This window comes from Manis pentadactyla, chromosome 4 (genome assembly GCF_030020395.1).
Source record: "Manis pentadactyla isolate mManPen7 chromosome 4, mManPen7.hap1, whole genome shotgun sequence".
In the NCBI taxonomy this organism is placed as follows: domain Eukaryota; kingdom Metazoa; phylum Chordata; class Mammalia; order Pholidota; family Manidae; genus Manis; species Manis pentadactyla.
In genome coordinates, this window is record NC_080022.1 from 111,959,869 (window position 1) to 111,976,545 (window position 16,677).

The following is a 16,677-nucleotide window of genomic DNA, read 5'->3' on the forward strand; positions in this document are numbered from 1 at the left end:
ACAACATGGATGGATCTAGAGGGTATTATGCTCAGTGAAATAAGCCAGGCAGAGACAGACAAATACAATGTGACTTCACTTTTTTATGAAACATAAAATAAAGCAAAGCAGAAGGAACAAAACAGAGGTAGACTCATAGACACTGAGAAGTTACTAGTGGTTATCAAGGGGGAGGATTTGGGGCAGTTGGGGAAGGGAAGGCAAGGGGGATAAAGTGGCACAATAATTCACATTCACAAGGTAAGCTGGTCACAGGGAAGGAAGAAGCATGGAGAATATAGTCAATGATTCTGTAACATCTTTCTATGTTGATAGATAGCAACCACACTAGAGGCTGTGAAGATTACTTCTGGGCAATCTTGGGGACCTAAAGCCCTGCACGGTCAGTACACCAGCTTCTCTACAATGTGCCAGCACACTCTCTCCTCCGCTGGTGAGGGACTCCAACTTGGCCCAGATCAGAAGAGGCTTTATTTAGGGGTGAGGGAGACAAGAAACTATGGTAAGAATTTTTCAACCCCTGAAGCAGAAGTGCTGCTCCTTGATTTTACAGGGAATAAAGGGGGAGCAGTCAGTGCATGGATAGTGATAACTAATTTTTTTCTAAGCCTTCACTGTGTGCCAGATACAGTGCTGAGCAACTAATGTGCTTTCTATTTATTCTCACAATGACCCAATGACACTGAAGAAGGTTTCAACAGGTATTAGTCAAAGGGGTCCATGTCATACAAAGGTTACATAACCATTTAGAGAATTTTCAAAATGAATATGGATATCGCCAACTTATTAATGATTTCAATGGACTAAAATTAGGGAGTTTAGTTCTATTCTGACTTAACAGCCATTTTTATAAAATTCAGAAATGGATTCTTTTTTAAACAGAAACAACTCCTTTGTACAGCATTTGACATAATCATTTCCCCCCCTTTAGTTTGTTATTGACATGAATTTTGTAAGTTTTCTCAGACTCACCTATTTTACAGTTCCTGTTATAAACTCTTCACAATGATTATAGTGGGCTGAATAGTGTAAAAATACATGTCTGCGTAGAACTCAGAACATGACATTATTTGGAAATAGGGAATCTCAAGATTTAATTACTAAAAATGAGGTAATATTGGACTAGGGCAGGCTCTAAACCCAACGACTGCTGTTTTTAAAAGACCACGGAGGGAGAATATTTGGACAGACACACCAAAAAACTACCTAAGAACAAAATTCCTGGACCAGATGGTTTCACTGCTGAATTTTATCAACCATTTAGTGGAGCCCTAATACCCATCCTCCTTAAAGTGTTCCAAAAAGTAGAAGAAGAGGGAATACTCCCAAATTCATTCAAGGCCAGCATCACTCTAATACCAAAACCAGGTAAAGACACCACAAAAAAAGAAAAATTACAGACCAATACACCTCATGAAAACAGAAGCAAAAACACTCAACAAAATATTAGCAAACCAAATTCAAAAATACATCAAAAATATCATCAATCATGATCAAGTGGGACTTATACCAGGGATGCAAGGATAGTACAACATTCAAAAATCCATCAACATCATTCACCACATCAACAAAAAGGACAAAAACCACACGATCATAGATGCTGAAAAAGCATGACAAAATTCAACATCCATTCATGATAAAAATTCTCAACAAAATGGGTATAGAGGGCAAGTACCTCCATAATAAAGGCCATATATGATAAACCCACAGCTAACATTATACTTAACAGCAAGAAGGTAAAAGCCTCTCCTTTAAGATCTGGATCAAGGAACGATGCACCCTCTCTCCACTTTTATTCAATACAGTTCTAGAGGTCCTCGCCATAGCAATTAGACAACACAAAGAAATAAAGGGCATCCAGATTGGTAAGGAAGAAGTTAAACCATCACTGTTTCAGATGACATGATATTGTACATAAAAAACCCTAAAGAATCCACTCCAAAACTACTAGAATACCTGAATTTAGCAAAGTTGCAGGACACAAAATTAATACACAGAAATCTGTTGCATTCCTATACACTACGGATGAACTAGCAGAAAGAGAAATCAGAAAAACAATTCCATTCACAATTCCATCCAAAGGAATAAAATACCTAGGAATAAAATTAACCAAGGAAGTGAAAGACCTGTACTCTGAAAATTACAAGACACTCAGGAGAGAATTAAAGAAGGTACCAATAAATGGAAACACATCCCATACTCATGCATAGGATGAATTAATATTGTTCAAATGGCCATCCTTTCTAAAAGCAATCTACAGATTCAATGCAATTCCTATCAAAATACCAACAGCATTCTTCAACAAACTAGAGCAAATCATTCTAAAATTCATATAGAACTACAAAAGACCCCGAATAGCCAAAGCAATCCTGAGAAGGAAGAATAAAGCTGGGGAGATTATACTCCCCAACGTCAAGCTCTACTACAAAGCCACAGTAATCAAGACAATATGGTACTGGCACAAGAACAGATCCATAGACCAATAGAACAGACTAGAAAGCCCAGATATAACCCCAACTGTATATGGTCAATTAACATACGATAAAGGAGCTATGGACATACAAGGGGAAATGACAGCCTCTTCAACAACTGGTGTTGGCAAAACAGGACAGATACACATAGGAGAATGAAACTGGATTATTGTTTAACCCCATACACAAAAGTAAACTCAAAATGGATCAAAGACTTGAATGTAAGTCATGAAACCATAAAACTCTTTACAAAGACAACACTGGCAAAAATCTCTTGCACATAAACATGAGCGACTTCTTCCTGAAAGCATCTCCTCGAGCAAGGGAAACAAAAGGGACTACATCAAACTAAAAAGCTTCTGTACAACAAAGGACACCATCAACAGAACAAAAAAGCACCCTACAGTAAGGGAGAATATATTTGTAAATAACATATCTGACAAGGGGTTAACATCCCAAATATATAAAGAACTCACATGCCTCAACATCCAAAAAGCAAATAACCCAATTAAAAAATGGGCAGAGGATATGAAGAGACAATTCTCCAAAGAAATGCAGATGGCCAACAGACACATGAAAAATACTTCACATCACTAATCATTAGGGAAATGCAAATTAAAACAACAATGAGATATCACCTCACATCAGTTAGGATGGGCAGCATCAAAAAGACTAAGAACAACAAATGCTGGCGAGGATGCGGAGAAAGGGGAACCCTCCTACACTGCTGGTGGGAATGTAAACTAGTTCAACCATTGTGGAAAGAAATATGAAGGTTCCTCAAAAAACTAAAAGTAGAAATACCATTTGACCCAGGAATTCCACCTCTAGGAATTTACCCAAGGAATAGAAGTTCTCAGGTTCGAAAAGACATATGCACCCCTATGTTTATCACAGCACTATTTACAATAGCCAAGAAATGGAAGCAACCTAAGTGTCCAAAAGTAGATGAATGGATAAAGAAAAGGTGGTACATATACACAATGGAATACTATTCAGCCATAAGAAAGAAACAAATCGTACCAATTGTAAGAACATGGATGGAGCTAGAGGGTATTATGCTCAGTGAAATAAGTCAGGCAGAGAAACACAAATACCAAATATTTCCCTCATTTGTGGAGTATAACAATGAAGTAAAACTGAAGGAACAAAATAGCAGCAGATGCACAGACTCCAAAGAAGGGACTAGTGTTTAACAAAGGGGAAGGGTGGGAGAGGGTGGTGGGGAGGAAAGGATGGAGAAGGGGTTGTAGGGTACTATGATTGGTGCACACGGTGTGTGTATGCTCAACAGGGAAGACAGTGGAGCTCAGAGAAGGCAAATAGTGACTCTGTAGCATTTACTACACTGATGGACAGTGACTACAATGGGGTATGGGGAGACACTCGATAATAAGGGGGAATGTAATAACCACATTGTATTTTTTTTGAAACCTTCATGAGTGTATATCGATACCTTCATAAAAAAATAATAATAATAAAATAAAATATCTGCATAGACACATGGAAATTGGAGTGATGTGTCTATAAGCTAGAAAAGAGGGAGAGGTTTCTCCCTCAGAGCCTCCAAAAAGAACAAAACATCTTCATTTCAAACTTCAAGTCTGTAGAACTGTAAGAGAATGAATGTTTTTTTAAGCCCACCAAATTTGTATTAATTTGTACCAGCATGCCTGGGAAACTAATATAATGCATGACTCTTTTAATATACTATACTCTGGACTTGATTTACTAAGATTAGCTTCTTTTAAATGGAAGGGTAGCAGAGTTAAGGAGTATTCTTGGTGCACAGGACTCAAGTACATTCTATTAAAACAATATGACAGAAACTACAGAAATAAAATAACTATAACATATTTTTAAAATTCATTTTATTATCATTAATCTACAACTACATGAAGAACATTATGGCTACTAGACTCCCCCTTCACCAAATCCCTCCCCACAAACCCCATTACAGTCACTGTAAATCAGCATAGTAAGATGCTGTAGACTCACTACTTGTCTTCTGTGTTGCACAACCCTCCCTATGTTCCCCCACATTATACATGCTAATCATAAGGCCCCCTTTCTTTTTCCCTGCCCTTATCTCTCCCTTCCCACCCCTCCTGTCCAGTCCCTTTCCCTTTGGTAACTGTTAGTCCATTCGTGGGTTCTGTAATTCTGCTGCTGTTTTGTTCCTTCGGTTTTTCTTTGTTCTTATACTCCACATATGAGTGAAATTATTTGGTACTTGTCTTTCCCTGTGTGGCTTATTTCACTGAACATAATACCCTCTAGCTCCATCCATGTTGTTGCAAATGGTAGGATTTGTTTGCTTTTTAGGGCTGAATAATATTCCATTGTGTATATGTACCACTTCTTCTTTATCCATTCATCTATTGACTGACACTTAGGTTGCTTATTTCTTGGCTACTGTAAATAATGCTGCAATAAACACAGGGGTGCATCTGTCTTTTTCAAACTGGGCTGCTGCATTCTTAGGGTAAATTCCTAGAACTGGAATTCCTGGATGAAATGGTATTTCTATTTTGAGCTTTTTGAGGAACCTCCATACTACTTTCCACAACGGTTGAACTAATATGCATTCCCACCAGCAGTGAAGGAGGGATCCTCTTTCTCTGCAACCTCACCAACATCTGTTGTTGTTTGTCTTTTGGATGGTGGCGATCCTTACTGGTGTGAGGCGATATCTCATTGTGGTTTTGATTTGCATTTCTCTGATGACAAGCGATGTGGAGCATCTTTTCATGTGCCTGTTGGCCATCTGAATTTCTTCTTTGGAGAACTGTCTGTTCAGCTCCTCTGCCCATTTCTTAATTGGATTGTTCACTTTTTATTTGTTGAGGTGCGTGAGCTCTTTATATATTTTGGATGTCAAGCCTTTATCGGATCTGTCATTTATGAATATATTCTCCCATACTGTAGGGTACCGCTTTGTTTTATTGATGGTGTTCTTTGCTGTACAGCTTTTCAGCTTGATATAGTCCCACTTGTTCATTTTTGCTTTGTTTCCCTTGCCCTGGGAGATATGTTCATGAAGAAGTCACTCATGTTTACGTCCAAGAGATTTTTGCCTATGTTTTTTTCTAAGAGTTTTATGGTTTCATGACTCACATTCAGGTCTTTGATCCATTTGGAGTTTACTTTTGTGTATGGGGTTAGACAGTGATCCAGTTTCATTCTCTTACATGTAACTGTCCAGTTTTGCCAGCACCATCTGTTGAAGAGACTGTCATTTCCCCATTGTATGTCCATGGCTCCTTTATCATATATTAATTGACCATATATATTTGGGTTAATATCTGGGGTCTCTATTCTTTTCCACTGGTCTGTGGCTGTTCTTGTGCCAGTTCCAAACTGTCTTGATTACTGTGGCTTTGTAGTAGAGCTTGAAGTTGCGGAGAGAGATCCCCCCACCCCACTTTATTCTTCCTTCTCAGGATTGCTTTGGCTATTCGGGGTCTTTGGTGTTTCCATATGAATTTTTGAAGTATTTGTTCTAGTTCGTTGAAGAATGTTTTTGTTAATTTTATAGGGATTGCATCAAATCTGTATATTGCTTTGGGCAGGATGGCCATTTTGATGATATTAGTTCTTCCTAGCCGAGCATGGGATGAGTTCCCATTTCTTAGTGTCCTCTTTAATTTCTCTTAAGAGCGTCTTGTAGTTTTCAGGGTATAGGTCTTTCACTTACTTGGTTAGGTTTATTCCTAGGCATTTTATTCTTTTTGATGGAATTGTGAATGGAATTGTTTTCCTGATTTCTCTTTCTATTAGTTCATTGTTAGTGTATAGGAAAGCTACAGATTTCCGTGTGTTAACTTTGTATCCTGCAACTTTGCTATATTCTGATATCAGTTTTGGTAGTTTTGGAGTGGAGTATTTAGGGGTTTTTATGTACAATATCATGTCATCTGCAAATAGTGACAGTTTGACTTCTTCTTTACCATTCTGGATTCCTTGTATTTCTTTGTTTTGTCTAATTGCCGTGGCTAGGACCTCCAGTACTATGTTGAATAACAGTGGAGAGAGTGGGCATCCCTGTCTTGTTCCCGATCTCAGAGGAAAACCTTTCAGCTTCTCACTGTTCAGTATGATGTTGGCTGTGGGTTTATCATATATGGCCTTTATTATGTTGAGGTACCTGCCCTCTATACCCATTTTGTTGAGAGTTTTTATCATGAACGGATGTTGAATTTTGTTGAATGCTTTTTCAGCATCTATGGAGATAAACATGTGGTTTTTGTCCTTTTTGTTTATGTGGTGGATGATGTTGATGGATTTTTGGATGTTGTACCATCCTTGCATCCCTGGGATGAATCCCACTTGGTCATGGTGTATGATCCTTTTTATGTATTTTTCAATTCGGTTTGCTAATATTTTGTTGAGTATTTTTGCATCTATGTTCATCAGAGATATTGGTCTGTAATTTTCTTTTTTCTTGGGGTCTTTGGTTTTGGTATTAGGGTGATATTGGCTTCATAGAATGAGTTTGGGAGTATTCCCTCCTCTTCCATTTTTTGGAAAACTTTAAGGAGAATGGGCATTATATATTCTCTGTATGTCTGATAAAATTCTGAGGTAAATCCATCTGGCCCACGGGTTTTTTTCTTGGGTAGTTTTTTTTATTACTGCTTCAATTTCTTTGCTGGTAATTGGTTTGTTTAGATTTTGTGTTTCTTCCTTGGCCAGTCTTGGAAGGTTGTATTTTTCTAGGAAGTTGTCCATTTCTTCTAGGTTTTTCAGCTTCTTAGCATATAGGTTTTCATAGTACTCTCTAATAATTCTTTGTATTTCTGTTGGGTCCGTCATGATGTTTCCTTTCTCGTTTCTGATTCTGATGTGTGTTGATTCTTTTTCTCTTATTAAGTCTGGCTAGAGGATTATCTATTTTGTTTATTTTCTCAAAGAACCAGCTCTTGGTTTCATTGATTTTGCTATTGTTTTATTCTTCTCAATTTTGTTTATTTCTTCTCTGATCTTTATTATGTCCCTCCTTCTGCTGACCTTAGGCCTCATTTGTTCTTCTTTTTCCAGTTTCGATAATTGTGATGCTAGACTATTCATTTGGGATTGTTCCTCCTTCTTTAAGTATGCCTGGATTGCTGTATACTTTCCTCTTAAGACTGCTTTCACTGCATCCCACAGAAGTTGGGGCTTTGTGTTGTTGTTGTCATTTGTTTCCATATATTGCTGGATCTCCATTTTAATTTGGTCATTGATCCATTGACTGTTTAGGAGCATGTTGTTAAGCCTCCATGTGTTTGTGAGCCTTTTTGCTTTCTTTGTACAATTTATTTCTAGTTTTATATCTTTGTGGTCTGAAAAGTTGGTTGGTAGAATTTCAATCTTTTTTAATTTACTGAGGCTCTTTTTGTGGCCTAGTATGTGGTCTCTTCTGGAGAATGTTCCATGTGCACTTGAGAAGAATGTGTATCCTGCTGCTTTTGGGTGTACAGTTCTATAGATATCTATTAGGTCCATCTGTTCTAATGTGTTGTTCAGTGCCTCTGTGTCCTTACTTATTTACTGTCTGGTGGTTCTGTCCTTTGGAGTGAATGGTGTGTTGAAGTCTCCTAAAATGAATGCATTGCATTATATTTCCTCCATTAGTGCTGTTAGTATTTGTTTCACATATGCTGGTGCTCCTGTGTTGGGTGCATTTATATTTATAATGGTTATATCCTCTTGTTGGACTGCCCCCTTATCATTATGTAATGTCCTTCTGTATCTCTTGTTACTTTGTTTTGAAGTCTATTTTGTCTGATACTAGTACTGCAACACCTGCTTTTTTCTCCCTATTGTTTGCATGAAATATCTTTTTCCATCCCGACTTTTAGTCTGTGCATGTCTTTGGGTTTGAGGTGAGTCTCTTGTAAGCAGCATATAGATGGGTCTTGTTTTTTTATCCATTCAGTGACTCTATGTCTTTTGATTGGTGCATTCAGTCCATTTACATTTAGGGTGATTATCAATAGGTATGTACTTATTGCCATTTCAGGCTTTAGATTCGTGGTTACCAAAGGTTCCAGGTTACTTTCCTTACTATGTAAGAGTCTTAACTTAACTCACTGAGTATGCTGTTACAAACACAATCTAAAGGTTCTTTTCTATTTCTCCTCCTTTTTCTTCCTCCTTCATTCTTTATATATTAGGTATCAAATTCTATACTTTTTCTCTATCCCTTGATTGACTTTGGGGATAGTCAATTTAATTTTGCATTTGCCTCACAGTCAGCTGCTCCACCCTCCCTGCCATGGTTTTACTACCTCTGGTGACAGCTATCCAACCCTAGGAACACTTCCATCTATAGCAGTCCATCCAAAATAGACTGCAGAGAATGTTTGTGGGAGGTAAACTCTCTCAGCTTTTGCTTATCTGGAAATTGTTTAATCCCTCCTTCAAATTTAAATGACAATCTTGCCGGATAAAGTAATCTTGGTTCCAGGCCCTTCTGCTCCATAGCATTAAATACATCATGCCACTCCTTTCTGGCCTATAAGGTTTCTGCTGAGAAGTCTGATGTTAGCCTGATGGGCTTTCCTTTGTATGTGATCTTATTTCTGTCTCTGGCTGCTTTTAACAGTCTGTCCTTGTCCTTGATCTTTCCCATTTTAATTACTATGTGTTTTGGTGTTGTCTTCCTTGGGTCCCTTGTGTTGGGAGATCTGTGGATCTCCATGGCCTGAGAGACTATCTCCTTCCCCAGACTGGGGAAGTTTTCAGCAATTACCTCTTCAAAGACACTTTCTATCCCTTTCTCTCTCTTCTTCTTCTTCTGGTACCCCTATAATGCGAATATTGTTCTGCTTGGATTGGTCACACAGTTCTCTCAATATTCTTTCATTCTTAGAGATCCTTTTTTCTCTGTGCTTCAGTTTCTTTGTATTCCTCTTCTCTAGTTTCTATTTCATTTATTGTCTCCTCCACCATATCCCACCTGCTTTTAATACCCTCTGTCGTGCTCTTGAACGATTGGATCTCCGACCTGAATTCATTCCTGAGTTCTTGGATGTCTTTCCATACCTCCATTAGAATGTTGATGATTTTTATTTTGAACTCCCTTTCAGGAAGAGTCATGAGGTCCATATCACTTAAATCTTTCTTGGGAGTTGTATTAATAATTTTACTCTGGACAAGGTTCCTTTGGCGTTTCATGTTTGGATATGGCGTCCTCTAGTGCCCAGAAGCTCTATTCTGGAGCTGCTGAGCCCCTGAAGCAATGTCGGGGGTCGCAGAGGAGTGGTACTGGTTCCTGGGGGGAGGAAAGAGCTGCTCCCTGCCTCCCAGCTGCTGTGGCTGTCTCCACTGCCTGAGCCAGTGGGCTGGGCACACAGGTATGTTTTTGTCCCAGAGCAGCTGGATATGGATCCCTGCTTTCCACAAGTGGCCAGAATCCCCAGGGACTCTGCCTGTATTAACTTTCCAACCCAGCAGTCATGCGAGTCTCATGAAAGCACCATGAAATATAGGTTTGTGCTCCCAGAGCAGATCTCTGGAGCTAGGTATTCAGCAGTCCCAAGCCTTCCACTCCCTCCCTGCTCCGTTTCTCTTCCTCCCGCCGGTGAGCTGGGGTGGGGAAAGGGTTCAGGTCCCATGGAGCCAAATCTCTGGTAAGTTACCCCATTCAGTGAGGTCTGCTCTTTTCTCCAGGTGTATGCAGTCTGACGCCGTCCTCTTTCCTGTTGCTCTCTCAGGATTAGTTGCGCCAGTTAAATTTTCTAATTGTATCCAGTTTTAGGAGGAAGCCTCTGTCTCTCCTCTCATGCCGCCATCTTTAATCTCTCTATAACATATTTTTGTCAACATAGTCTCCCAGATTTATAGAAAAGCTACTTCTAACTGTAACTTCCCTTCCTGAAAGAGAAATACTATAAAATTAAGTCATTAAAAACATGTGATTGAGGAAAACAGGACTGACAAAGAAAGCATTAAAAGTTGGATAATAAAATGTTCAAAAAGAAGTATTGATAACAATCATTCATCATAACGCTAACTTGTCTAAAACATAACCACTTTGGATATGCTTTTTAATGCTTTACTTATATTCCTAAAATCTACTTCCAAATTGTTTGTGGTAAGCTGCACCTAAATTGAAAACACAAAACCTCTTTTATGCATGTCTTTTATTACAAGCCCAAGCATTCATATTTATATATAAATATGTAGCCAAGCATTTATAACTGCCTTTAATACTAAAGAAAGTGCTCAACTGCCCACCATAAAAATAATGATGGATCATAAAGCTATAGTACTCAAAACAGTACATTACAGCATAAAGACACACATGCAGATCAATGAAACAAAAAAGCCCAGAAATAAACATATATAGTCAAATGTTTTTCAACAAGTGTGCTAAGACCATTCAATGCGGAAAGGGCGGTCTTTTCAACAAATGGTGCTGGGAATATTGGATATCCACACTCAAAAAATGAAGCTATATCCCTCCTTAGCTTACATTATACCCCAAAATTAACTCAAAATAAATCAAACACCTAAATGTAAGAGCTAAAATTATAAAACTCTTAGAAGAAAACACAAAGGAAAAGCTTCATGACGTTGGTTCTGCAATTTCTTGTGTATACAGTCAAAAGCACAAGAAACAAAAGCAAAAGAAGAGATAAAATAGACTTCATCATTAGAAACTTTTGTGCATCGAAAACACTATGAACAGAATAAAAGGCCATCCATGGAATTGGAGAAAATATTTGTGGCTCATATATCTGATATGACATTAATATTCAGAATATATAAAGAAGTCTTACAACTCAATGACAAAAAAAAAGCTTATTTTACTAAAAAGGGCAAAGGATTTGAATAAACACTTCTCCAAAGAAGATAACAAAATAGCCAAAAAACATATGAAAAGATGCTCAACATCACTAATCATTAGAGAAATGCAAACTACAACTACAATAAGGTGTCACTTCACACCCATTAGGTTGGCCACCGTCAAAAAAAAGGCACTGATGAAGATGTTGGAGAATTGGAACTCCTGCGTGCTATTGGTGGGAATGTAGAATGTTGTAGCCACTATGGAAGATAGTTATGAAGATTCCTCAAAAAATTAAAAACAGAATTACTACATGATCCAACAATTTCAATCCTGGGTATATACTCAAAAGAACTGAAAGCAGGGTTTCGAAGAGATACTTGTACAACAGCCACTTTCATAAAAGCATTATTCACAATAGCCAAGAGGTGGAAGCAACCCAAGTGTCCATCAACAGATGAATGGATTTAAAAAACTGTGGGATATATATCCAAGGTAGAATAGTATTCCACCTTAAAAAATTCTGCAACACACTACAATATGGAAGAATCTAGAAGATATCATGCTAAGTGAAAATAAGTCAGCCACAGAAGGACAAATACTACATGATTCCACTTCTACAAGGTACCCAAAATAGTCAAGTTCATGGAGACAGAATGCAGAACGGTGGATGCCAGGGGTTGAAGAGATTGGTGAAAGGGGAGTTATTGTTTAATCAGCACAGACTTTCAATTTTGCAAGACAAAAAGAATTTCTGGAGGTAGATGGGTGATGGATACACAAAAATCTGGATATAGTAATGCCACTCAACTGTACACTTAAAAATGGTTAAAATGGCAAATTTTATGTTACATGTATTTTGCCATAATAAAACAACTTATTATATCAAAAAATTTTTGAGGTCACTCTACATCATTGAAATTAAGTTATCCACCATATGATTATGAAAAAATAAGCTACAGAAAAGTATATATAATATAATCCTTTTTAAAGTTTATATGCATAACAAAAACCTGGAAGACTTTATTTAATATTTATTGTATGCCTGCTATACATCAGGCACCATTGCAGGCCCTAGATACAAAGCAATACATAGGACAGACAGAAATCCTAACCCTTATGAATTTTACATGTTAGTGGGAGAGAGAAATGAGAATTAAAATGTAAGTTGGATTGACAGTATGAAACTGACATTTTATAAGTAAAAAATGGATAAATATCAGTAATGTCATATTGTTTCAACCTAATAATATGACACAGTGATAAATGTGGAGAAAAATTAATTAGGGGAAGTCAAACCAAGTGTATATAAAGGTTCAAGGATAGGAGGGCAGCAATTTTAGATCAGAAAGGCCTCACTGAAAAGATAACATTTAGGAAAGATCAGAAGGAGGTAAAGGAATAAACAATAAACCATGCAGGTATCTGCGGGAAATGCATTCTTGACAGAGTACAAAGACCAAGAGGTGAGAGCCTGACTATTAAGTTTTAGAAATATGGCATCACAGCTAGAATGGAATGAGCAAATGTTAGACAATAAAATATTAACAGTGGTTATCTCTGAGATGGCATTTGGAGATGTCTACATTTGATTTTCTAGATATCCATATTGTTTTGTCTTTTACATTAGTATATATTGCTTTTTAATCAGAAAATACATGAGCCCAATTTTTTTTGCTATCATTAATGTGCAATTACATGAACATTATGGTTACTAGACTCCCCCTATTCTCAAGTCCCCCCCACATACCCCATTACAGTCACTGTCCATCAGCATAGTAAGATGCTATAGAATCACTACTTGTCTTCTCTATAATATACTGCCTTCCCCATGTCCCCCCTACCTACAATATATGTGCTAATCGTAATGCCCCTCTTTCCCCCCTCATCCCTCCCTTCCAAGCCATCTTCCCCAATCCCTTTCCCTTTGATAACTGTTAATCCATTCTTGGGTTCTGTGAGTCTGCTGCTGTTTTGTTCCTTCAGTTTTTTCTTTGTTCTTATACTCCACAGATGCGTGAAATCATTTGATACTCGTCTTTCTCTGCCTGGCTTATTTCACTGAGCATAATACCCTCTAGCTCCATCCATGTTGTTGTAAATGGTAGGATTTTTCTTCTTATGGCTGAACATTGTGTATATGTACCACATCTTCTTTATCCATTCATCTACTGATGGACACTTAGGTTGTTTCCATTTCTTGGCTACTGTAAATAGTGCTGCAATAAACATAAGGGTGAATATGTCTTTTTCAAACAGGGCTCCTGCATTTTTAGGGTAAATTCCTAGGAGTGGAATTCCTGGGTCAAATGGTATTTCTATTTTTAGGAACCTCCATACTGCTTTCCACAATGGTTGAACTATTTTACATTCCCCCCAGCAGTGTAGGAGGGTTCCCCTTTCTCCACATCCTCGCCAACATGTGTTGTTGTTTGTCTTTTGGATGTTGGCCATCCTAACTGGTATGAGGTGATATCTCATTGTGGTTTTAACGAGCACTTCTGTGATGATTAGGTATGTGGAGCATCTTTTCATGTGCCTTTTGGCCATCTCAATTTCTTCTTTGGAGAAGTGTTTGTTCAGTTCCTCTGCCCATTTTTTAATTGGCTTATTTGCTTTTTGTTTGTTGAGGTGCATAAGCTCTTTATATAATTTGGATGTCAACCCCTTATCAGATCTGTCACTTATGAATATATTCTCCCATACTGTAGGATGTCTTTTTGTTCTACTGATGGTGCCCTTTGTTGTACAGAAGTTTTTTAGTTTGATATAGTCCCACTTGTTCATTTTTGCTTTTGTTTCCCTTGCCCTGGGAGATATGTTCATGATCCCAATTTTTTAAAAAGAAAATGTGTTTCTACATACATACATACATATATACATACATACATATATATGCCTGTGTGTGTGGCATGCATGATAATCTGAGAAAACACAGTTCAAACTCTAGTTGAATAAATCTGGATTCCAATCCTAAGGTTACCACTTAACACTTGTATGACCTTGGGCAAATTACTTAATCTCTTGAGTTTATCTGTAAAATGTAGCTAATAACAGTATCTACACCTTGAGGGAAGATTAGACACACTGCACATGAAAAGTGCCTGACACACTGTAAGTATTCCCTAAATAGTAGCTTTATAAAAATATATCAAACACCAAAATGTTAATTGATTTTACCATTATTTTTTCATTACAAAATATATTAAGATAAGTATAGATATACAGAAAATCAAACATAGATGTCTCTAAAAACATTCAAACAGTACAGAAGCAGACAAGTACAATCTCTACACACATATTTTAATTCACTGTTCCCTAAGGGTAACTGCTGTTAACATTTTAATATGAATCCTTCCAGACCTTTTTCTATGCATCCTCTAATAGAGGATTTTTGCTGATTTTTATATTAAAAAAGGGGAGGAATCATATTGTATTTATTCTGAACCTTTTATTTTTTCCATGTAACAATATATGTCGGAAGGTGTGCCTTATCAATAAACACAGTTAGCTCATTCTTTTTAAGAGTTATACAGTAGTTCATAGTACAAATGCAAATATTTATGACACTCAAACTATCACTATCATAAATAATGGTTCAGTGAACATCTTCTGCATCTTTATGCACAGGTGCCAGATTTCTGGAAATGCTTGCAAGGCCTAAGGGAACACATTTAAAACTTTGCTCATTACATCGGACAGCGGGAGGACAGGCATAGGCCAGGCAGCCCTGCTTTGTGAAGGCTCTCAGTGTGCCACGATGCCCAAGAGGAAGGTCAGCTCCACCGAGGGTGTGGAGGAGGAGCCAAAGAGGCAATCGGCAAGGTTGTCAGCTAAACCAGCTCCCGCAAAAGTGGAAACAAAGCCAATAAAGGCGGCAGGAAAGGCTAAATCTTCAGACAAGAAAGTGAAAACAAAAGGGAAAAGGGGAGCAAAGGAAAAGCAGGCCAAAGTGGCCAACCAGGAAACTAAAGATTTACCTGCAGAAAACGGAGAAACTAAAAATGAGGAGAGTCCAGCCTTTGATGAAGCAGAAGAGAAAGAAGCCAAGCCTGATTAATATCATACATACACCATGTCCTATCAGTGGTCCCTGTCTCCCTTCTTGTACAATCCAGAGGAATATTTTTATCAAGTATTTTGTAAATGCAAGTATTTTGGTAGCCCTAGAAACATTTTTAAGAAGGAGGGAATCCCACCTCATCCCATTTTTTAAAAGGCGAAATCATTTGCTGATTGTTTATTTTTTGGTACAACCAGAAAATAGTGGGATATTGAATATAGGAGGCTTTGATTGTCTTGGGTGTCAGCTTAACATTCCACAATGGGGGTAGTTTTTACATCCTGTAATATAAACATCCTAAATGGCAATTTGGAGTCAGTCATGCATTTAACGTATCTTAAACATTTTAAATTACTTCTACTCCTGTGTTGTTTTTGGTAGGTTTCCTAAAGAAAACCACTCCTTGATCTTGGCTCTCCCTGTCAGAATTTTGTGCACTCTGCAATATCTTTGGTCATGGCAGTCCAATTTTCCTAATAACTTTGTTAATATGCTGTGAAAGATTGAAAATTTGCATATGTACTGTGCATGGTATGAAGTTGTGAATTAGTGAAACTTAATAATGTAACAGCATATCAACATTTGAAGATAATGGTACTTGATATCCTATTAAGGAAGATCTACCTCCAAAGTTTAAGCTGGAAAGTCACTGGAATAACTGTTGAGAAAAAAATCACAACTACATGATTTTCTAGATAATTGGTACATACATTAAGAATTGTGTACAAATTGAAATGTCTGTGTACTAACCCTCAAAACAAATAAAATCTCACTCTAAAAGAAAAAAAAGTTTTTTGCTCATTACCCTTCAAGAAGGTTATTCCTAACACTATCAAATTACCCATATATCCACCAGCACTGGGTTTTGGCGATCCTTCAAATTTTTACTAATTTTCTAGGTATAAATGATGATCACCATGGGTTTAGTGTACACTTCTCTTTTATTAGTAAGACTGAGTACAGTTTTGCAACTATTAACTTTTTCTATTTCATCCCTTAAGTTTTATTTAAATAATGAGCATATGTAATTTTCCTAAGAAAAAGCAAATTTTTTCCATAAAATATGATTCATACTTTTAGTAATAGGTTTACAGTGGATCCTAAGAGAAGAATTTAGAGAAAGAAAAGATTATTCTGAAATGGTTTAAATTAAGGCCTGGCATAGTCTCTAGCATAACAAGGTAGTCAATAGGAAGAAAAAATTAAAGGAAACAAGGCAGGTAACCAGCCAGTCAGAAAGTTGCAAAAAGGTACATCAAGCTTGGCCTAAGAAAAAGTACAGGAGAGGAAAAAGGCATGCCACATAGAACAAAGAACATGAGTAAACATGAGCAAATCCTAAGGGAAGGTATGAAAATATGTAAAGC

The 16,677-nt window shown here is 37.4% G+C and overlaps 2 protein-coding genes across 5 annotated transcripts in view; one reads left to right on the plus strand and one right to left on the minus strand.

The window, feature by feature from the left end:
- ARNT (aryl hydrocarbon receptor nuclear translocator) overlaps nt 1-16,677 on the minus strand; it is a 104,074-nt gene that overhangs the window by 79,629 nt on the left and 7,768 nt on the right. The gene's annotated exons all lie outside the window — the stretch shown is intronic.
- LOC118922452 (non-histone chromosomal protein HMG-14-like) lies at nt 14,503-16,132 on the plus strand. The gene has a single exon (XM_036905235.2). The coding sequence runs from the start codon at nt 15,008-15,010 to the stop codon at nt 15,305-15,307; it is 300 nt and encodes a 99-aa protein (XP_036761130.2). The 5' UTR covers nt 14,503-15,007; the 3' UTR covers nt 15,308-16,132.